We start from the raw sequence: 23,586 nt of genomic DNA, 5'->3' as shown, positions 1-23,586 counted from the left end.
TTGTATGTTGCACTTGGATATCATGCCGCTGAATGTGAATCAGATCAAGGCATTCTTCTGCAGTTTGCAGCAGCCAAAGTTACATCAGTGCTGGTGAAAATTGCTAAAAAGGTGTAATGGTCTGCCTGGGTAATCATGTCTGAGGTCCATCAGTAATGCTGAGAACTTTTGTTCTGACAGTAGCCCAGCAGTCAGTGGTGAGTTCTGCTGAGCTGGGAGTGGTGCAAGTTAAGAACGCTGTCCCAGAATCTGCCTGGCTGGCCTGACACATTCTAGCACAGATAGACCTGTGGGATCAAAGGCAGACGATGTTAGAACTGGGTTTGTGCTTTTCTTTCTTATATTTCTCCCTCAGAAACTACTCAGAGGTGTAGAGTAAGAGAAACCTCCCTCTTCAGCCCACGAGGCATCAGAGGTCTGTGCTGTGTGATAAGAATCCTGTTTTGGACTTGAGGGAACGCAGCCCAGGTGCTTCATCAGCACCTCATGTTGCCATTGGAAATACCAGAACCACAGCTTGGGCCCTCCTGTGCTGACCGCTGGGAGGAGTTGGGATGGGAGTTAGATGGGCTGTAGAAGCACTGGTACCCTCCTTACTCACAGAGGTGGCTTCTTGGCACTGAAGATGTCAGCTTTGGCCATGCCCAGATGCTACATGAATATGTGCTGGGTAACTCTGAGGAGCTCCTGTTTGTCAGATGAGGTATTTGCTCTTTGTGAGGCTAGTGGGAGCTGAGCTCTGCTGCCTGCATGCACCTGCAGCAGCTGCTGCCTTCTCTGCTGCATTACCACATCCTGTCCTATTCTCTGAAAGCAAAGGAGTGAAGTTACAGCCATAGCTGGCAGGAAACTTGAGGAAAAGATGTCAAGCACAGGCGTTTTGTTTCGAGGATGTCTAGGCAGTAAATGTGGGAATGGTTTGGCTGCAGGTGGAGGCCTTGCGTGAGCGGTGAGGTTTGGTAGTGCTGACAGGTCAGGTTGGTATTTCTTTCTGTGTGAAGATTGATGTGAACTTTGTTTTGCCCAAGAGAACTTGGAGGACCTCTGTTTCTGTGATTGATGTTGTTTGTTGTCGTTCTAAAGACTTTGACAGAGAAGGAATTAATATGATGAAAAGTGTACGTGCCGAGTAAAACATGACGAGATGGAGGCTTGAAATAGAGTTTAATATTTCGAAGAGAGGCACTCAGTTTTCAATGCATGCTTTAATGCCACATCTTAGATTTTCCTTGGTGGCATTCCTGCTTGATAGTGCTTGCGATCACCAGGCCCTTATCTGCTCTCCACCAGTATTAGTTGCAGCTTTATGACATGTTATTATATTGGTTTGTTATCACTCAACTTGCCAAGTCATTTATCTCTTGGAAGAAAGGATGGAGAGGAGAATGCATTGCATCTCTGTCTCTTGTTGTTCTGTACTGCACGTGTGTATTTTGCCAAAGCCTTGGGGGAGGAGCATAATCTGGCATTGTGGGTGATGCACACCTAGGAAGGAGGTGTTGCACACTGCCTGCACTGGTACTACAGCCAGGTCTCTTAATGCCCCCCTTGCCCCTTATCTGCAGAATTTGGCAGGAAGGAGATTAATGAGGTAGCTTGATGATGCACAGTAATTTCTGTTCTGTGAATGTAGGGCATTCACATGCACACCGGTTGGATCTTGGCAGATTTTGCCAGCAGGTTATCACCGGGGATTTTTCCCTGAGCACAGGCAGGTGAACAGTTGAGGTGTGTGAATCCTGGGGCACCAGAGCAGCTGCAGTACTGCCTTCTGGGGGCTGAGCTGGTGCTGCAGCAGGAGGGGGGGCTACGGCTTCCCCCCAGAAGCCAGCACAGGCCGGGGCTCACTGCAGGGAGCAGGCTGTGCCGGCAGGGCTGCAGGGACAGCTGGGACTGCAGAGCAGGCATTTGTTTGGTCTTTTGACTTACAAAGAAATGAAGGCAATTCATCCTGTCAGTCTGGGAGGAGTAAGCTCTGAGCTTGTCAGAAAAGTGGCAGTGGCTTAACTGATTCAGTTGTAAATCACCTGCTCCAGTGGTGTGGGTGACTAGACGTAGACTGGGTCTAAACACGCTTGTGCAAATCCCAGTCTTTGCTTCAATCCACTTTGCGCAGTTGGGTCGTCAATTTAAGTAATCACAGAATCACAGAATGGCTTGGGTTGGAAGGGACCTCAAGGATCATGAACCTCCAACCCCCCTGCCGGGCAGGGCCACCAACCTCCCCATTTACTAGACCAGGTTGCCCAGGGCCTCATCCAACCTGGCCTTGAACACCTCCAGGGACGGGGCATCCACAACCTCTCTGGGCAGCCTGTTCCAGCACCTCACCACTCTCCTGGTAAAGAACTTCCCCCTAACATCCAACCTAAATCTTCCCTCTTTCAACTTAAAACCATTCCCCCTTGTCCTGCTGTTATCTACACTTTCAAAGAGTTTACTCCCTTCCTGTTTATAGGCTCCCTTCAGGTACTGAAAGGCTGCAATGAGGTCACCCCGCAGCCTTCTCTTCTCCAGGCTGAATAAGCCCAGCTCCCCTCCTCGTAGGGGAGGTGCTCCAGCCCCCTGATCATCTCTGTGGCCCTTCTCTGGACTCTCTCCAACAGCTCTCTGTCTTTCTTGTACTGGGGGCTCCATACCTGGACACAGTACTCCAGATGGGGCCTCACAAGAGCAGAGTAGAGAGGGACAATCACCTCCCTGTCCCTGCTGGCCACCCTTCTCATGATGGAGCCCAGGGTACCATTTGCTTTCTGAGCTGCAAGAGCGCACTGCTGGCTCATGTTAAGTTTGTCATCCATCAGGACCCCCAGGTCCTTCTCTGCAGAGCTGCTCTCAAGTAATGCTGACTGCTGAAAGAATTAGGCCTGCTTTAAACGTGTGAGCCGTAAAGCTTAGATTGTAATTAAATGTTTTCTAAGGAGAGTCTACCAGTGTCCTCAGTGGTGTCAGCTCGGGTGTGGAAGCTGAGGGAAGGCAGGTGAGCAGATCCCACTCCTGGTGGCCCTCTCCTCCCCACCGGGGGAGTTACCATGCTTTAGGCTAGGCTGGGTGAATGTGCACCCTGCCTGTGTCACAGGCCAAATCCCATCCTTGGAGCTCCAGGGTAAGTCACCAGGTGCTGCACATAGGTACAGACACTGCACATACTGATTACAGACACGCCTTCCCTCCTGCCAGCTGAGCAATAGCTTTGGCGGAGATGCTTGCATGGGACAGAGCTGTGTAACGTGGTTGTGTCTGTGTGCTCAGAGCACGTGGCCCTGTGCCTTCCATCTCCTGAGCGCTTCTAAAAGGTTCTAGGCCAGGACTGTTGCTCATGCTGCGCTTGGAAGAGCTGATTCTTGTTGAGTCCAGCATCACAGATTCTCTGGAAGGACAGATCCAAGTTGCCTGTGGCATACTTGTCAGAGAGCCACAGTAGTAGTAGGAAATAATGGCGATAGCACCTTTTACCTCCTCCAAGCACTCCCCAGCCATTAGCTAATTAATAATCTGCAGGAGATTCCTGGGAGAAGGCCATGGGCTGCAGTCCCTTGGCTGGAGAGAGGCTGAGCAGAGATCCCAGCTTCTGTGGGCTCCTTTGGAGCTCAGTATGTGGTACTGTGCTCACCGTGTGTCCTGAGCTCTTCACCTGTGCCACAGGAGATGGTTTTCTCTGCTGTCTCCATGGCTCTAGGACATCTTAAAGCTTTTCAGACAAGAGAAAGGGTAGAAGAAATTCTATTATGAAGCTTACACAAAGGACTGAGGAAACTCTTCCTGGGGAATCTGGAAGCCCTGTGACAGGCAGGAGCCCTGAACCCAGCTTTCCCACATTCCTGTTAATGGGAACTCATTCTCTTCTAAGGGAGCAGAAACTTGAATTCCTCTGTTGCATCCAGAGATGCACCCTTCTGACAGAGCCTTCCTGAGCAGTGCCATGTTCCCATGAAAACTCTCTCTTCCAAGCTGCTGACATGCAACTTCCTGAAAAATTAATGACCAGCTCCAGTTGGAGACCTTGGTGCTCCCAAGAGCCCAGCCTGTGCCTGCTGCATTATGCTGTGTCTGCAGGGAGGCTGAAGTACAGCATTGCTCCCAGGTGGCCTGGGATTTGTTGCAGCATAATTGTAGCCACTGAGAAATGAGGGAATGGAGGCACTTTGTAATTACACAATTGGCCAGAGCTCCTGTGTTAAGTTGCTTTCGGAGCAGGAGAGGGCATCCGATTCCTGGTGTTTCCTCCTGTGCTCTTACACAGGGAGACAGGATGGGAAAAACCCTTCTCATTTTGGATCTATTTGAATATTGAAGGCTGTATTTTTTTTTTTAAAGACCTCAGCTCCTTTTGAGGAGAGCAAAAATTATGGGAATGCCAATAGCAGCATGAATCAGTGATTTGAAAGTAGTGAGCCACTGAATGATAGAGAGCTGAAGGGGACCAGAGGCTGCAGACACGCAGAGGGGATGTGGTCGGTGCCTCTAGCAAAGGAGTGTTCAGTGGGTGATATGAACAGCTACACCTTCCTCTACGGATAGAGGTGGGGTGCTTGAGTGCCTGGGTATCAAGGTGATGTAGCAAAAGATTTCACTGTCATTGTCTTCAAATGGCAGTGACTGCTCTTCTCTGGAGTGTGGGAGATGCTTTGAACAGTTGAATTCAGACTGTAGGTTTGACACGTTGAGGGGTTGTGCGTACAATTTATGGGACCTGGGAACTTGGCTGGACAGCTCACAACTGCTGGTGGTCAATGCTGGACAGCAAGAGGGGAGCTGGGCTTCTGAGGCATGTGGCAGGGACAGGTGGTGGCGTGTGCTTGTTAATTTATCTTGGTTTTACATCCACACATTTATTAGGCCATTTTGGGCTGTAATTTAATCTGTGTTCTGATTTCCTACTTTGCAAGCTGTGTGCAGACTGGTGGCCATGTTCTGAAGAACACACCGATTGCTCCAGGAGTGCATGGGGATTATTGGAGGTAGGGATGGGCCTTACTGAAGTGTACCCATGTGGTGGTGAGGGATTTAATTAATTGTTGCTGGTGTATGGCTTAGTAAACCTGAGATCAATGGCTCACCAGGTGCACAAAATGTTATCATTCTGTACAAATCTTTTGTAGATAGAATAAAAATATTTTAGAACACAGAAAGTAATACAGAAACAAGTCTCATAAAGTGCCACGTTTATTGTGGAGCTGTTGCAGACTGGACTGAATTGGAAGATGATGAGATAGCCATAAACCATGGTGTGATGGCCCCGCTTCCCAACGGAGGCTCGTTCAGCATGTGTGCCGTTCTGCACAGGCCCAGTTTGAGCTCGTGGGCCCTGGGATGAGCAGAGCAGTGCCCACTGGAGTGGCGGGATGTCACATGCCTGGAACACACAGAAGTGATGCTGGGCTGCCTGTCTGGGGGCCTGGGCTTGGCCTCGTGTTTGCTTTCTTCCCAGGGTTTGTGCGTTTCCTGGCTGGCATCCTGGCACTTGGCCCCGCTGTGGCAGGCAGCCTGCTTTCAGCACGCCGAGCCTCAGAGGTGCCCTTGACTTTGGTGGGAGCAGGGGGAGCGTAGTCCTCACAGGGCCGGGCCAAGTGTCTGAGTCAGGGGAAGGGCAGGCGGCCAGGGCCTTCCTCACAAAGGCAAGGAAGAGGAATTCAGTTAGTTCGTAAAGGAGCTTTCAGCTCCCCAGCTTGGAAGGGCCCATAGGAACCTGATCCAGCATTGCCAGAGTCTATTCTGTGACTTCAGTGGGAATTGAATAAGACTCTAAATGTGTTAAAGTCTTTGCACTTTTAGCCACAATGATGATGCTGATAAGCAGAACTGAATTAAATGATGTACTCTTATCTGGTTTCTCCTGATAGAAAAGCCTGCATCTAGATTATTTTGGGTTTGGTTTTGTTTTCCCATGGTATCGTACTCCCTTTAATAAATAATTTGTGGTTCTTTGTGGCAATTTTCTTTACTCCTGAAGAGAGCAGATCCAATTTCGTATCCCTTCTGGCTTTGAGGTGTGTAGTTGCAAACAGCTTCTGCCCTTTCTTTTCCTGTTTACAGTTGTGCCTGTACCTTGGGAGAAGTTTGTTTACTATAAGGTAAATATTTGCTCTTTTCTGTTATACCAACCTTTTATTGCTTTTTTTTTTTTTTTTCCGATGGCAGGTAAACATTTGAGCAGCCAGGAATGATTAATTTTGCAAAAGAACCTGCGTCTCTTGTAAGTGAGGGGATGATTACTTCCAGGGCTGGAGTCTGAACAAGCAGCGTGAATGGTCACTGCCCCTCTGTAGAGGCTGCTCTTCGGTTTCCCTCTGAAATTCACTGAAAGAGGGGGCAACAGAACAGTCCTGAACATTGGCTTTTGTACATCCTTGGCCATGCTTGCCCTGCAGCACTCTTCCAGCCCAGGTGTGCTTACTGCGCTGCGGTGAGGCAGAGCCCTGTCCTGCTGAGCGGGGCTAGCAGAGGCTGGGGCTGAGCAAATCTTTGTTGTTGTTGCTGGAACTTGTTTCACCTGCGGCAGTGGCACACTAATGAGAACAGCAGGCAATGGTGCATATTATCAGCATAAGTTCTGAGGACTTTGCTGGCTGTTATATCGTGACATGCAGCCTTGCAAAGGGAAGATAGTATTTTCTGCCTGTGATCTGGCCCGTCATGGAGCCAGTGCTTTATGACTGCCTGCAGCACTCTGAAATCGCCTGGAGTCTCCTATTAGAGCTAGGCAGTAATTTGGTGAGTTCATCTGCTGTCTTCTTTTCCACTGAGACTTGAGCGTTGTGTTCTGTTCAGGCTCTCATTTCTGTGCGTTTGCTGCTGTTAGTGACCATCTGGGCAGTGCCCTGTGTTGGTGCACTGTGAGAACAGAGGCAGTTAGCCTGCAGATGCGCTCCTCGGGATGTTGGCGTTGTCCCTTCTCCTGGCGTGAGACCCAGACAGCGTTGGTGACTCCAAGGTATGGATGGGAATGTCTTACTCCGGGGAGCGTAGCCGGTGGCTCCTTTGCTGTCTGAGCAGGTGTCCTTTGTGACCCGTCAGCATCAGCAGGTAATGGGGATGGCTTCCATAGCTCTGTTCTCAGGTTTGCTTTTAGAGGCATCTCAGTGCTGTTTGGAGCTCCTGTGTAGGACTCAGGTACCTCAGAACTGGGCAGGGAAAAGTAGGCACCTGCCTTGGGCTGCAGATCATGGAGGAGCTGACACATCACGCTGGTGGCAGGGCGACTTCCCATACAGCAGCTCCTCAAGGCGAAGAGTTAGAGGTGCAGCCTTTAGCAGCGCTCCCTGTGCCCCCGGCTGCTGCCTCCAGGCTCACCTGCATCACCTGGATGTGGGCTGGCCCTGCTGGCTGAGCTGCTGCTGAGCACCTGGGGACTGCATTTTGTCCCTCAGCACTGTGGGTGCCAGAGCTGCAGAGGGGTAGTGCTGGGTCTGCAGGGCTCTGCCAGCTCAGTACTGCAAGGTGCCCATCGTGTCTTTTGCTCTAGGAATTCCTTCATCAGCCTCAGGGTAAGCACAGGGCCGGGAATTACTCTCGATAGAGGTGAACTCACTCACTGGTGGCTCACATTCTTTGGGATCTGATAGTTAGTGTGCTTTTTAATTTGTTTCGTTGATCTGTGGTCTTCCTTTTGCTGTTTGTCTCTTAATCAAAGCCTCTTTTCTTCTGAGGCCTCAGGAATCTTCCTATGACAATGACATTATTTCTACCTCAGATAATTCCACGCTCGCATGGCCTTGCTGTCAAGTGATGGATGGCTCTGTGTGTCAGTGCCTGTCAGGCTGGAGCGATGACGCCACTGGTTTTGTGGGGTTTTATCAGCAGCTCCTATTTGCCCACTGACCTCAGAACAGCCCTTGTTCTACATTTCCAACACTTGGTGGCATTTCTCTAATCTAGGATTGCCTTTTATCTCTGCAGCTCGCTCTGCAATCCAGCTGGAATCAAATTGGGCTTTGATTTAATGGCACGACAGCACACGTAACCTGGAATGGCTGGCAGCTCGTGCAGAGCCTAGCAGAGCCTGTCTGCCTGCCCGCTCCTCCTTTTGCAGGGGCACCTCCAACTCACCACACACACACTGAGGAACTGCATCCTAAGTTGCTGTTTGCTGTGTGTGTTATCTTGTTGCTCTGAGTTGACCATTTTTCTTTTTGTATTGCATTCAGTACAGTGCTCTGGACCACAAAGCCCTCGTGCTCCAGACTCTGTGTTTCCTGGATTTCTCTCCCCACGTTCTCATCACATGCAGATGCCACTGCCCTCAGCTCTGGCCCTGTCCTGCCCCCCAGCTCACTGCTGTGCCACTCCCAGTTTCTCTGGAGCCCCCCAGGCTCTCGTTGTTGGTACAGGGCATCTCAGGCAGTCATGTGTTTCTCTGGGAGACCTCGAACCCCTCTAGAGTTACCCTCAGATGCTGTGACGCACAGCTCTGTAACCAAAGCATTCATTCTTTGCTTTGTGATTTTGCCTAAACAATGGTGCCTTTAGACAGGTTCATTTTGTCTGAGGCCAAACAATATATCAGCCGTTCTTGTTAGGCTTTTTTAGCCACTGTCCTTGGCAACAGCACCTTGCTCATTGCTCATAGCTTGCTGCCACTTAATAAAATAATTCCACCTCCATTTTTCTTGTCTTTTCCTCCTCAAGGACAGCACAGTGAGCAGGTTCCCTTTGTGCTGCTGCTGACTGTCCTTCCAGCCCAGCAGTTCCGGAGGGCTGAGCCTCCTGCTGGCTCCCATTTGCTCTGTGCCCAGCTGGCACCTTGTGGGCCTCTTCCTTCTTTTCTGCTTGCTGTCTGGGCTGCGGGCGCTGTGTTGCATGTACCGTGTGCTGCCTGCTGACCTGAGTAGCTGTCAGGTTCCTGAAACTAAATCAGCTCATTATTCGTTTCCTTACAGAAGCCATCTCTCCCCTGCAGTAGCAGCAGGGAGAGAGCTGAATTCCTTGTGGGGAGGGACGGATGCGGTGTGCAGCTGTGTGATGCCTGCGGTGGGTGCTCCATGCTCACATCCTCGGCACGTGATCCCACCCTGTCTGTGTCCTGCAGGGAGGGGGCAGAGCAGCTCTGGGCTTCTGTCCTTTCATACTGCTGCTCTGCTTCCTTGCCTCATAAAATCCTCAATTAATTTACTTCTGTTTTCTTTTAAGGCCCGAAGTTGGTGTAAATGAGAAGCAGAGTGTGTCAAGCGGTAATGGGCTCCGGCCGGCAGTGGGATAAATGATGATGAGCTGTTTGAAGAACAGCTCTTTGCTGAGCTTTTATGCTATAACTGTGACGCGTGCCTGGCACCACGGATCTATTTTGGGTCCTGCTGTTGTCCTCTTTGCTCTTTCCTGGCTGTTCCTGTTTGTTTACTTGTTTCCTTGCTTTTTGATGGTTCCTTATTTTTGGCACTTTCTTTGACTTAATGCGGGATTGCGTTGGTGTCAGTGCTGCTCTGGAGTTGGTGCTTTTGCAGGGATTTGTGTGAGGAGCTCAGGCTGCTTTGGGAGCACATAGTGAGCGGTGGAGGCGGCTCTTTGTGGAAGCAGCAGGTGCAGGTGGTTCTGCACAGCCTGGACAGGTGTGCTGATGTGTTGTGAACAGATGTAGCTTGGCTCTTGTCTCCTCACAGCAATAGATTTCGTGTCCCTTTGTGCTGGTGATTCGCACACGTGTTCCCATGTTCTCCAGACAAGGCTTCCTTGGCTGTAAGAGCAGCAAAGCGGTTTGTTCTGCTGAGAAGTTGTGGGAAGCAGGAATGTTACGCAGAAGTGCGAAATACTCGCCTGCCTGCCGTGGTTTGTAGCATGGACATTGCCATTCCCAAAACTAGAGCCCTGCTGCCTTGAGCACTCCGGTACAGTGCCTGGGGCTGGGATGTCCTTGCTCTGGAGTGCCACCACCTCCTGTGCTCATGCTTTCCTGCTCCAACGTGGAGTAGTAGCTGATAGAGCTGCAGATTCAGTGTGAGGGCCCTGTTTTGCTCTTGGAATGCAGGTTTCATCTCCCCGCAGCCTATTCAGGAATGGCATTTGAGTGTTGCTCTCCAGGCTCCCTGCCCTTCTGCTCTGAACCAGGGTCCAGCAGGTGCTGGAGACATGCACACGACCGCTGCAGGCCCTTGCGGCAGACATGCCATTACCCACGATAAGATCACTAACATAGCAGGCAAATATTAGATATATGAAGCTAGTCAGCTGTAAATAAAAGGCCTGGCAAAGAATAAAAGGCAAAATGCTGTCCCTGGGGAAGTGAAGGGGATATTAATGCCTTCCTGCCCTAGTGCCCTACAGAGATGATGCAGAATCTGGAACGCATCCACCTCCTGGTGAGCAGCATGTGACAGCTGGGCTTTGGCACCTCCTCACCTGCAGGCAGGCACTGGGTCCTTCCACCGTGCCTTGCTGCGTTGCTGGGACAGCTCACCACAGTCTGTGCTGGTGGTGTGTGGAGGCCTCTGAGTCTGCCCTGTGCCCCCTGAGAAAGGGTCCTGCCCTGGTGTGGAGAAGCAGAGGGCCCCCACTGGTTATTTCTCTGCCTTGGCCTTAGGTACGCCTTTCAGACTTGGCTTCATGATCTTCTGTCATATGGGCTTAAATAGTGTTGTTTACTACAGCAAGGCAGACTGGAGATTGCAAAGGCAAAACAAGCTCTGCATGGAGCAGAGAAGTGTATGCATGTCCCATTGCTTGGTAGGACTGTGTCCCTGTGATGGGGCCAGGGCTGGTTTTTGGCACACAGCGTTTGCATGGGCTGGGCTGGGGGTCAGCGGGGCCCTGTTGTGATGCATCTGTGAGTGTGTCATGCAGAGAGCAAACTGGAAGAGCGGAGAAAGTACCAACCCCTGCAGAAAGCATGAGAAGCAGGGAAATGGACCCTTTTGTTGTCTTTTTCCCCTTGTTTTCTTCAAAATTTTTTAATTTTTTTTTTTAATGTAAACAAAATGAAAACCCTTGCAGGCAAGATGCCAGCTGGCTTATGAAAAGCAGTCTCAATGCACCAGCTGGAGTTCAGTAGGAATTTAGGGTGTCCAAAAAGTATGAAGTCAAGGACTTATGTATCTAGAGAGAGGGAGAGAATGTTTGTTACAGAAGCCTTTGCAAGGAGAGGCTTCCTTGGCTATCGTTTAAATGTGAGAGAGAGGACAGCGATGGGGGCAACCTGCCAGACACTGCAACTGGCACAGCTCTGCCTGGGTCACTGACTGTTAACACAGGCAGAGCGGGTTCAGAACTGAGCCTGAGAGCAGCCGGGTGCAGCTCTGTGCTGTCAGCCTCCTGTCACTGCACGGTGGGCCACAGGGCTCTGCCTTCATTTGGGGTGGGTGCATGCTGGGGGGTCAGTGGGTGACTGTGTGACAAACCGTGCCTCCCCCAGAAGCACACGCATTAGGGAGATAAGGTGATAAAAGGAAAAGAACTATCAGTTCTACACGGCTGAGGCACGAGCTCTGAGGCAGCAATAATGAGGTCCATGTGGAGAATTACTTCGGTGTATTTACAGAGATTTAAATCCACACTTCATTTCACACGGAAGCTTTCACAAGTGGGCAAGGGATGCTATCTGAGGGAATGTGGGGTATTTGATGGGCACGGTTTGTTCAGAGACTCTACGTGGAGTTGCCTCTACTTGGTGGAGTCCTTCAGCTGTGTAAACAAAAGGCAAAAAAGGGGTGGAGTGGGAAGAATCTTGTTTTTATTCCTCGCATGTCAGTACCTTCTCTGGGTATTTTTCTCATCGTTTCTCATCAGCCTCTCATCAGATCGTTCCGGGAGCTCTTATGTCGTTTTTGGTATCCTTCCCTTGTAGCTCCCCAAGCTCTGAAGTGTAAGCAGTGTCTGCAGGCAGTGGCTTGGAGCACCATCTTTTGGGTTGGTTTTTGTTTACCCCCTTTTCTTTCCATGTTGTGCTCCACAGCACGGTGCAGAGGTTCCCTGGTAGCTGCTGGGCTGGGCAGCAGGGCTGGCCCCGGTGCAGAAGGCTGTTTCTGCCCACACCCTCTGTGCATGTGCTTCTTCCTCCCTGTGGTGCACCCATCGCAAGGCTCGGGCCAGGTGGGTGGCCAGGGCCCTGGCACAGATTCAACCTGCTCTCTGCATTTCACAGCCTGATTGGGTGGCTCCTGGGGTCCAGGGAAAGGACAGAATAATTCAAATCTGAAGAAACGCTTAGTGAGATAAGGCCACTAAGTTCACTGTTACTGCACTTATGTCCTCTCTGCATTCATTTATTTCACAGTGTCCCTGTGCAAACGTGCTGTCAGGAGGGAATTTCAAACCAGTGTTAGGGAGTTGCTTGGTAAAGCTCCAACAGAAACTTGGTTCTCAGCCTTGTGAGCATCCCGCCTTGGAAAAGCAGCAGTTCTAGGCGGTGTGTCGGGGTGGCCCTGGTTGGGTACAGCCTGAGCTCAAAGCAGCACCTGCAGGCAGAAAGCAGCTTATGGCTGCTGCTGCTGCAGGGACCAGGAGTCACTTGCAGCGAGTTATGGAGGTAACTTCTGTGTAAGTGAATATGCTGGGGGAAATCGTAAGCAGCTTACAGGGTGTTTGCAAACAGAAACAGAGAGTGCATTCATCGAAGAAATGACTCTGTTTGAATAATTGCTCAGCTCAGCGCTTGTTTACCTGCCTGTGAGGGGAGCAGGAGGATGATTGGAGAGCAGTTGTGCTGTGCTGTGAGGCTGTGTGAGAGGCAGGGTGAAGGTGAGGTGTTGTTGCCTTGGTTGCTGGCTTTTAACTCCTGCTGCAGTTGGCATGAATGCTGATAGTTCAGGGTTGCAGGTGGGAGCGATGAGGGCTGTCCTGCAGCACAGGGATGTGGAGGGGCCCCTGAGGTGCTCCTGCTCCCCACAGCACTGGGGCATGCACCCTGGTCTGCTTTCCTTCTGCACGGCCCTTCTTACTGAAGGGATTCGGGGACAGTCTTGTAACTTGGCCAGGCTTAGCAGAGAAGATAGCAAACCCTCCTGCACGTAGTGACGCTGTGACTGCATTCATTCTGTGCAGCTAACCAGCTGCACTTCCACGTGAATTTTAAAAAGGCTACGAATGAACATCCAGCTGTAGGGAAACATACAGTCCTCCCAGCAACTGTGCTGGGAAACAGTGTGGAAGTTTCTCAGCCAGTATGTAACAGAGCATCTCAGTGCTCAGTACCTCAAAAGAATTGTGCTCAGTTAGAGCGCTGCTGATTTCTGGGGCATGGATGAGTATTGCTGGGAGCAGAATGAGGCCCGTACAGCTCAGTAATGAAATGTATTTTGCAGGAAGTATATTTATAAACAAAGAGCTCTGGGGAAAAAAAGAGCATTGCATCTTCAATTACATTTGCAAAGCTGCTGCATGGAAATTGGCACGGCTCCGTCCATTCAAGGGATCTTAGAAACGATTTTGCTGCATCACAAGCTGCAGTTGTATCTCTGAGGCTTTGAAAGTGAACACCAATGTCTCTGTGAACAGGATGCTCTTTGTGAGTTCTAATTGGAACCAGTCCTGTCTGAATGCTGCAGCCTTTGACATAACGTGACTAACCTAGGGAAGCGATTCCAGACCTGTCTGTGAGCAGTGCTCCTCCAAGGGCTGGATGGGATAAAGGCACAGCAGGAGGCTGCTCTGAACTTGGAACTGACTCCAGACAAGTGTGTGATTCTGGTTCTGAAGATATTTGGTCACTCTAAGTGTCTTCTTCTCCTTTCCCTAGCGTGGCTAGAGCTAGATGCAATAAATACTAAAAGGCAGGCTGCTCAGAGGGGGACTCTGTCATGGAGAAGCTGGCCGCTGTGTACTTAAGGTCCATGTTTGTCTTTGTAGCTGCAGAGCGGATGACTGCAAGAGGTGGGACAGAAGGAGAAGGATGTCAAGTCTTGTTCCGTAACCCTGCAGTGGTTGTGGAGAAGTGACTGACCTGGTTGAGAATTCAGTTTTAGTTTTGCTGGTTGGCCATGAAGCTGATGTGCTCACATGTGCATTTGTTTCTGTGTTTTCAGTGTAACAGTCTGTTCCTTAAAGCCAATGGCCATCAAAAAGAACTTTCTCTGGAGGAAGGTGCTGGTGCCCATCTCTTTGTGGCACACACATTACTGCCTCACCAGTCTGTCACCAGCACCGCCTTGGCTGCTGGGAGAGGGGGACGTGTTGGAGGAGCAAGGTGACGAGATCCTGATGATGGTGCACTGCTTTTGGCAGGTGTCAGCTGGCCTATTCCAAAAGCCCCTCCTAAGGACAACCTGGGGGCTTCTTTGGAAGGCCCTTGGTGGGTTGTGAGCTGCTGGCGTGCTCGTTGGCACTCCATTTTCTCTAAGTTGAGGTGAAGCGAGTTAGTACGAAGTTAGATATGAGTGAATGTTCTTTTGCCGTGAAGCGAGTGGTGTATGGGAATTCTCAAAATGAGAAAGAATGGAAGAGCAGATGGGCTCTGATCAGGAAAGCCATAAATTGTGGGTCTCGGTGTGTGTGCTGCCTCGTGGTTTGCTGTCGTTTTCCTTCAGCCCGGCTCTGGGAAGTTAATATCAGCCGTTAAAGCTTTGAGGCTATCTTCCCCCCTTTTCTCTTCTGGTTCAGAAGTGAATAAAGGAGCTTTGTACAGTTCTTGAAACTGAGCCTGAAACGGCTCTGAACAAAATATAGTGTTCCTTTCAAGATCTTGGAAATAATTACCTCATAGGCAAATTGGGCCAGAAACCGTTAATAGTATCCTTTGTGGAGTGAAACCCCACGGGAGGACCTATTTCAGCAGAGCGGCATTGTTTACAAACAGATACAGCGACAGAGGCGGTTGTCCCATTCTGAGGGACAGCTGGGGTTGGTGCCATGTAATAGACTTTGCGGAGTGATGGCCAACTCCTGCCTGCAGGCTGGATGTGCCTGGCGGCCGAGCGGAGCGGGTGCTGGAGGAGTCTGTGGAGGTGGGCTGCAGGGCAGGCAGGGCCTGTGCTGCTGTCAGCTCCTGGCCTGCTTGGGCTGTTCGTGTGGGGGGGAGCGTGGCTGCGGGGTGTCTGTCTGCTCAGAGCACCTCTGTGGGTGTGCAGGATGTGCTGCACAGTGCACAGCAGCCCCACTGCGGAGGGAGGTCAGGGGCACGTGGCACTGTGTCTCATGCCTCTGCTGGGTAACACCTGGCCTCGTGTGTGCTCCTTCAGCAGGAGGGGGTGCGGTCTTTCCTATTCCTTACAGCAGTTTTTCAGCCCTGGCTCTTTTTTTCCCTATTACCTGAAGACCTCTTGCATTTTGGGATAGAAATTGCAGAGGTTGTTGACGGTAACTATTGGACCTGAATCTGCAGAAGCATGTGGTTCTCCAGGGAAATGGCTGTGGTCTGCGCTGGAGATCCCAGTCTGCAGAAGCCCTACCCTGAGCCCAACTGCAGCTTCTCCCTGGTGACAAAGAACATTGTTGCCTACATCCATGCTACCATCAGTAGTGTGTTCCTCCAGGACTGGGGCAGGTCCACACCCTGATGGCAGGGCTGTTGGCAGGGCCTCTCGCTGGGACCAGGCACGCACCAGGGCTGCAGCACTGTCCCACATGGTGTGTTCCATTGACAAAGCATCTTTCTGTCTGAGTTGCCTTGGTGCACAGCTCTGTTAGTGAAAGGTGTGTGATCTCTTCCACACTCCTGGCACAGAGGCTCTAGGGAGCTGCGCCTGCTCGGTTCTGGCTGCAGGGTACACATGCAGTGGCCAGCTCCACAGGGCAGGTAGGGTCCAGCAGTTCCACTGGGCTCCAGGCTCAGAGCTGACATCGTCCTCTGCTGGGGAGCACCACACTGAGCTGCTCATGGAACAGTTCTTTGAGCCTTTCCTGGTTTGTTGTAGGAAGAACCTGCCAGGTTGGCTTGGATCACCAGATGAATGCAAACTCATTGATGAGGTTGGCTGGGAAGTGTGTGCTTACAGGCTGCTCCCTTGGGGAGGTGGGTGTCAGTAATGCCCTCTGATAAGTGTTAGTGAATCAGAGCCTCCAGAACCCCCACCCTGTGTGTTAGAGAGGGGGCCAGGACTGGCTTTTGTTCAGGTTTTGAGCTGTGTGACCCTGGGATGTATCCCTGGGATCCTCTGGGCACCAGGACGTTCAGTAACCTGTCCTTATGGCACCTGCACTGGAGCAAAAGAGAATCTGTGTATTTCATTTATTGTTCTTGCCTTTAAGCAGATGCTTTGAATGCCTCATCCTTGGGAAGTGCTCAGGGCCGGGCAGGATGGGGCCCTGGGCAGCCTGGTCTGGGGGCATCCAGCCCACAGCAGTGATTGGGACTGGGTGGGCTCTGAGGTCCCTTCCAGCCCATCCACTCTGTGATTCTGTGAATCTCAGTTCTGTCATTTGTGGGTTTTGTTCAGATCAAATTAAAAACATATGTACAGCAATAAAAAATAAAATCATTTTATGTGTAGTAATGTGAAAATGGTAACAGGCCAAAATGCCCGTGTCATTGTGAAAACCTGGGCAGAGAGAGCATCTTTGCCTTTCCCATTTGGTCATGTAGTTTTTATGTGGGAGGCATTCTCGAGCAGGGCAGTGTGGGTTTGATGATCTCCTGCTGATCTCTGGGCTGGAAGTCCTGGCAGAATGTCAGCTGTGTCACAGCTGGTGCTGCACTTGCAGGCCTTACCTCAGCCCCGTGCTTGTGGCTGCAGCTGGATGGTGGTGCCGCTGTGCCACCATGCTGGGCCTCGCTGTGTCAGCAGCAGCCATCACCTTTGGACAGTGCTTCTGAAGAAAACTGTGACTTCTGCAGTTAAAAAAACAAAACAGAACATCGGTTCCTTCATCTCAGGTTTAAGTGTGACTGCAGAACGTGTGTGATCTGTGAATCAGTGCAGGGAAGGCTCTGCCAGACGCTCACCGTGGGTCTGCGCGTGCCTGCCATAAATGGAGCTGCTGCAAGGCAAGGTGCTTGGCGAGCTGTAACCTTTAACAACACGCAGCGGAGCCCACGTCACATCTGATCCGTTTGAAATCATACTCTATTTTCAGGTCCTAAAACAGTCGGAGTTCGTTTTACCGAGCATTGCTTGTTTGTGGAACCAGCTGGTTATTCCAGGCTTGGATTTCAATATTGAAGAAAGATTGGGAAATTCCAGAAATGTTACCTGCCCTGTGTTTCCTCAGGGTATGGAACTTGTACAGCAGTTCCTGGGATATTTTCCCTTGGAGCAATACGGCTGTTTGTAGGGGCTTGCGATGCGCTGTGCGTGGGGCCGGGTGGTGCCTCAGGCAGCCCAAGAGGTCAGTGTGGTGACAGCTCACCTGAATTGCTTTTAGGGTACCATCATTTTCTCACTCAGGGCCGTAATGGATTTTAGAGCATATGTATCGCTCGTTTCTGCGTGCAAAAATGTTTTTAGATAGTACTTCTGAGTCACTTTCTCTTAGGAAGATGGTTTCTTTTGAAGCCCCGTGCTCAGGAGTAAACCCTCTGCAAAAACAAAGCAAGGGGAGAGCAGAGGTCCTGGTGCTTGTTGCCTGCACCGCCCGGTATGCTCCCTCTGTCTCACATCACACCAGTGGTACCTCTGGGTATGAGGTTGTTTCAGAAAGCCATGTAAACTTTGCTTTGGAGGCCTGGTTTTAGAGGGGGAATTGGTCTGTAAGCAACTACAGGACATAGAAGTTAATTAAAAAAAAAAGCTAAGTTTGTTTTTACCACCGATGCAATTATTTTTAGGAACTGCGTGTATTTACAGCAGTCAGCAGCATCCTCGCTCAGCAGCCTTCTCATAGACAGCCTGCCTTCCTCCCCAGCCTTCCTTGCCCTGCAGCAGGTTTTCCACCCCTCCCCATGAGCCAGCACCTCACCTGACAGGCATGCTTTGTGTTCTGCCTTTGCAGGAGGCTGTGAGGGCTGCTGAAGATGTCCGATAGCCTGGATGTTGAAGAGAAACCTCCAGCCCCGCCGTTGAGAATGAACAGCAACAACCGTGATTCTTCAGCACTGAACCACAGCTCCAAACCACTCCCCATGGCCCCTGAGGAGAAGAACAAGAAAGCCAGGCTGCGCTCCATCTTCCCGGGAGGAGGGGATAAAAGTAAAGTATCAGCATTGGGTGGCTGTGTCCTTCTCTCGCTCTCTGTTGGTTGCTGCGTTTACTTTCTGCCCGTTTTCTTTCTGTTTCGGTTGCAGAACATGATAATTCAAGTCCTTCTGAGGCCTTCTGTTCCAATTACTCTAGTAACATGTTTCAAAAGAGGAGGAGGTATTCAGGCAGTTCCCGGTTTGTCTCTGAGAAGGCAGTGGAACACACACACACACACACACACACGCACACTGTACCGCTTGCCTTTTAAATATACCACTATGGTTCAGTTGGGGGAATCCTTTCCTTTGGATTTTGCTTTGGGTTTGCAGTAAAACCAGAGATGAGGTCGTATGCTTTGCAAAACACATTTGCAGAAGTGAGAAGGCAATATGCCTGACGCTTTATTTCAGTGCTCTCGCATCCCATGCATGGGAGCAAGGCTGTTCTTGCTCGTTCCTGTTGCAGCAATAGTGGATGCAGAATGGCTTGTTTTTAAAACCTGCTCGATATGTTCACAGTGTCTCTTAAAAATGCAGGAAACAGCATTTCAGTTGCATTCTCTGAACTGCATTTGCAGAAGGAAGTGAGTCTTGAGTGACTTTATTTGCAGAATCGAGGAGGTAAACCAGCCCTCTTTTTTTAATGCCGTCAACCTGATGGGTGCTGAGGGAGCCAGCTGGTGTCTCTGCAGGGCCACGCTGCGTTATCTTTGAAAGGTGACCAGGCACGTTTCCCAGCCACTGGAAAAAAGGTGAATGTCACTTCTGTGTTCAAGGAGAAGGTCCAAGGAACTACACTCCAGTCAGCCTCTGTTGGTTCCTGGGAAGCCAGTGGAGCAAACTTCCCTGGAAACCATTTGCAAACATCTAAGGGACAAGAATGTGACCAGGAGTACTGAGAGAGCCTATTGAAATGCAACCAAACGAGATGTCGCACCTGGGGGCAAATGGCACCTGTGCACATTGGGGTCCTCCTGCTGGAAAACAGTTCTGCAGAAGCTGTGGTGGTCTTCACAGGCAAGAAGCCGGTCCTGCCAGCAGCGTGCCCCTGTGGCAAAAAGAGGCCACGAGCATTCTGGGCTGCACGTGGAAGTGTTGCCAGCAGGTGGAGAGATATGATCGTCTCCTCCACTGCATGCCTTGTGGGAGGATGTAAAGGAGACAGGGCCAGACTTCTCTGTGTGGTGTCCAGTGGCAGTACAGGAGGCAGTTTGACCAGTACAAGGCCCAGTGACCTCGTCCTGAGCGCTCATCTCTCATAATGTCTGTAGTGGGACAGACCCAGACCTCAAGCAGAGCTGGCTGTGTCACATCCCAGACCACTGCCTTCTGGGAACAATGTGGATTTTCAGTTGGTTCTTTTTAAAGGCCAAAATGAAGCAAGCTGGGGGAGATTTTAATTCCCACAATGACGTGGGTCACTTCTTCCCCTGACTGCTGGCAAGTCGGCATGCCACTGCTCTGAGGGAACATCTATAAAACAGGAGGTGCTGAGCATGACATACAGAGACGGGAGATCTAGAAACAGCCCCTCCTGGAAATGCTCAGTGACATTAAAAATAGGCATAATTAACTATCAGTTAGAGTAGTCTTAGGAAACATGCAAGTATCATGATTTTAAATGTTACCGGGAGTAACATTTAAGTAAGCTAAGATTTACTGCTTAATTTTGATGGGTGAAATAATAAACGGAGGAAATGTAACTTGGCTGGCCAAGCCCCTGGAGGTGGTTCTGTGTTGTGCTGGTTTGAGCATGCTCTGCACACTCAGTGATACGTTTTTCAGAGTCATCCTGCTTATAAAACCAGAAGGTGATTAATATGGCTGCTCTCACGGGTGCAGTGCTTTGCAGCCTCACGGTTTTATAGCAGTAGTCCAGCGCTGTGCACAGAAGCAAAGGAGGTGGTGTGGCAGGGTGTTGGTGACCAACGTACAGGACCTCACTGGCCCACCAGGCAGAGCGCAGGGATGGCCGTGCTGAGGTGCAGGGCTGTGCAGAGGGCCAGCACTGTTTCGCAGCACTGTGCTAGCAGTGCAGTGTCTTGGTTTTGTTCGAGCACTTCTGCGTTTAAGGTCTTGCTTTGGTAAGCTACTGATGTCTGTGGGGCCCTCTGTGCTTCTATAGCCACATCCCACAGCACCTGACCTGCGTGCCTTGGCCCAGCTCCTCTTGTCCCATCCTGGGGAAGGCACCTCCAGGAAATGGGGGCCTAGGAAGCCAAGGCAGAGGTACTGAAACACCTTTCCAGTATCACCTGGGCATGAAACCCACTCCTCATAACCCTGCTGAAGGTGTGAAGTTGGCTCTTCTTCCCTGTAATGACAGTGGTGGGAACTGCAGTGGAGTTCAAAGCATTAGCATTTCCTTCCAGCTGAGAGCTGTTTCCTCAGAAGAACTGAGAGCAGGAAGAGCCGATTTGTGCTCTTCCAACTGTTTGGATACATCCTTGCTTTGTGTTGGATGCTACCTGCAATTACTGTGCCTGAACTGGTGGCTCCACAGAGGCCCTACAGGATATTCAAGCTAAAGAACAGAGTGGGCAGCAGGCCCCCATGGCTCACAGCCTCCTTGCAGCTCAAGGGCTGCAGCCGTGGCTGCTGGGTGAATGCTGTCACTCCTAGTGCTTACCTGCAGATGGAAATGGAGTCAGACAGTCTTCCGGATGCTCCTGGATGGTTAAAAAGAAAGGGAAGAAATAACAGGAAGGAGAAATAACAGGATAAGGTGCTGCAGTTAGACATGAGGAGAGCAGTGAGCAGGAGAAGGGAAAAGGAGAGGGGATGGAAGAAGGAGTAAGGCAAGATGAGGAGGTGAGCAGACAGGAGGGCATGGCATGAGGTCAGTCTTTTCCTCTCTGGAGGAAGGCTGCTGCTCAGCTGACTCACACTTTTCTGACGAACAACTGTTCTTTTAGAGTAATAATAATAATACAGATGATGATCCAGCCGGTGGAAGACAACACTCTTTGCTTGTTCTCTTTTCATCTAATTGCTGAGGCAGTGTGGGTGGGCCCTTGTGGCTAACTGCTCTGCATCAGGAGCGTAGTGTGGGGGGCAATTACAAGAAAATAAAATCCAGTATAGAACCCTTGAGTCCATATGGTCCCTGCTCCAAGGTATTCATGCCTTTTTGTATTGTTCTTCCAGCTTACATAAAGCAGGAGCAGTGTGGGTTGCAGGGCACATACAGAAGTGTCAGAGCTTTTAGGCAGTGGAGGAGGTAGACAGTGCTGCAAGAAGAATCCCTGTTGTGTGTCTCATTGATGCCGTGTGACATGGCGTCACACGGTGTTTGGAGCACAGGCAGTATGTGTGCAGTCTGGTTTGTGAAGCAGGAGCCAGACCATGGGAAGGGAGCTGGGATGCACGTCCTCTGTGGGAGTGCTGCTGCTGGGGAGTGCTTCCTGTAATGCCTTTGGCTGTTGCTTTAAACTGAGTTTGATGGCCCTTTAAATCCAGATTTCCCTGCATTTGCTTGCCAGTAGATGAAGTAGGAGTAGCCAGTTTTGTTATCTACAATAAAAAATTATATATGCTGAACAAAAGTGACATCTTCCAACTGGCAACATTTATCCTGAAAATTAAAGCAACAACACCTTTGAGATAAAAGAAGGTAAAAAGCCTTGATGCTGTATGTGATATATTGGTGCTATTGTTACTGAATGCCAAATGAAAATAATTCATCAATTAACATTGTGGAGGAGCTTGCAGTACAGATGAAAGGTGACGTTTAATTGTTTAATGAGGATAAATGCAACAGTGCAGGGGAAGGATTAGAAACATCCAAAGTACTCAGGACTTTAATTAGGAAGAGCAGAGTATCTTCCTTCAGATGAGACTGTAAGGTAGAAGAAGAAAAATGTGCAATGAGAGCTTTCCTTTCTTGTTAGATAAAGCATAACTTGCACTGATTGGCTCCATGGAGCTGTGCTGTCTGCGAGCAAAGGCAGATGTGTGGGGGGTGATGGTATGGCCCGTGGGTGAGACGCTCAGGAAGCGGGCATGTGTAGTACTGGGACACAGGAGGGTGGTGATTGTAAGTCTGTGAGCAGAGAATTGCTTTATGTTAGGAGGGCAGTGCACCACAAGATGGGTTTTTACAAAGCTCTGTCCTGGCTGATGTTGGTAGAAAGGGACGCCTGTGTCTGAGATGAGGAACAAGATCTTCATGCAGCTGTCTTTGATGTGTGTAGCATGGCTGGCAGTGATGCAGTGAGGAGTGTGAAAGGTAAAGATGGGAACTGAGCAACTGCTCCTTTCTGTCCTGCTGATGTGTCGCTACGACACATGTATACGCTTTAGTACTACCATTAATCATGGTAACGTGGTGGAATTTAGAGAGCCTGATGGGGTACTCGTTGTGGTGAGCACAGCACAAACCTGCCTGGCTCAGGGGTTCTCACAGCTGTTAGCGTGAAGTCATATCAGCACAACAGAATGTGATGAGGGCACATCACCAGGTGGGTAGGGGGGAGGGGAGGAGAGGCAGCAGAGGAGAGGTGGGATGCTAAGGTGTAGATAACTCAATTGAGTGACACGAGTTGATGGGATTTATTTATTTTCGTTCAACCTGAGCTTTGTGTTCATCTTACTTCCTGAGTTTGCATTAGTAACTTTCACATTCTGCAAGCGAGCACCATGATATTTGTTCTGTTCCAGCTGTGGGCATGTAACTTCTCACTGAAACAATGAACACATTGGGGTAGCGTGGCATTGCCCTTCAGCTGTGTGCGATCTGCCCCTGGCACAAAGGGACCCAGCGAGGAGCACCGCACCGTATTGTTCACCCAGCAGAGTTGTCCTGGAAGATGTTGGTGCTTGGGAAGCCAGCAGCTCAGTGCCTGCCAGCAGGCCGGGGTCTGAGCACACGTTTGTGCTGCCTTCATCTGTGTGTTCGGGAGAGGTCCAGAGCCAGCGTTGCTGTGGCTGTTGCTCAGGGCTGTCGCTGTTGCACATGGATACTCGGTGCAGCCTCCCAGCCTTTCTTCTGTTTGTTCTTTGTCAGGGTCAGTGCAGCTGGGCTGAAGGGAGGTTTGTTGGAAGTGAAAGCACAGGAGATGGATGACCGCAAGGGACGTCGTTTCCAAAAGGTTTTAGATTAGGAAGGAGAGGAGAAATGTGTGGGTTGACTGGCTTCCAGGTGTGTCTCCTTCAGTAAGGTGCTTCCTACTCTGAATGCTGGCCGAGGGGCTTCAAAAATATCTTCCTTGAAACCTGACCTTTATGGATACATATCTCATAGTTAGTTGTGAGCTCAAATGAAGCTTTTCCAGTGGCATCTATGGGATTTTGTTGCTGTGTAGATTTTGTGGTTCCTTATGCAGGAAGAGCTGCTGCATCAGTCTTCTGCTTAAGTGAGGAGCAGGAACAGGACCTTCCTCTTCTTCTGAGCTGCCTGCTTTCATTGAACCTGCAGGGACCTGATTATCTTCACACCCTCTCCTCTCTGACTTGGCTGATTCTGATGGATTCACAGCATGCTGGAGAAGAGACTCATACAAATAGGCACTCATGTGCACATCCTGGGTTCTTCACTTCCGCAGGAACCCGGAGAGCAGGGATTTGATGGCTAGAGATGAAAACTCAGTGAAGAAAAGAACTGATAATAG

General features: G+C 50.3%; 1 protein-coding gene and 1 non-coding gene across 4 annotated transcripts in view; both read left to right on the top strand.

Annotated features, from left to right (window-relative positions):
* Positions 1-23,586, top strand: part of PAK3 (p21 (RAC1) activated kinase 3) — a 109,201-nt gene that overhangs the window by 51,350 nt on the left and 34,265 nt on the right. For all 3 annotated transcript variants that reach the window (XM_015278599.4, XM_046940509.1, XM_015278598.4), the window contains one exon: positions 17,791-17,987. In XM_015278599.4, coding sequence (XP_015134085.1) covers positions 17,813-17,987 — 175 coding nt within the window. In that variant the 5' untranslated portion in view covers positions 17,791-17,812. The remainder of the gene's footprint in view (positions 1-17,790; positions 17,988-23,586) is intronic.
* On the top strand, positions 6,265-6,333 carry MIR1606 (microRNA 1606). The gene has a single exon (NR_035092.2). It is a non-coding gene; the product is annotated as a microRNA 1606 (primary transcript).

Source organism: Gallus gallus, chromosome 4 (assembly GCF_016699485.2).
Source record: "Gallus gallus isolate bGalGal1 chromosome 4, bGalGal1.mat.broiler.GRCg7b, whole genome shotgun sequence".
Lineage (NCBI taxonomy): Eukaryota > Metazoa > Chordata > Aves > Galliformes > Phasianidae > Gallus > Gallus gallus.
This window is presented reverse-complemented; position numbering and strand designations above follow the sequence as displayed.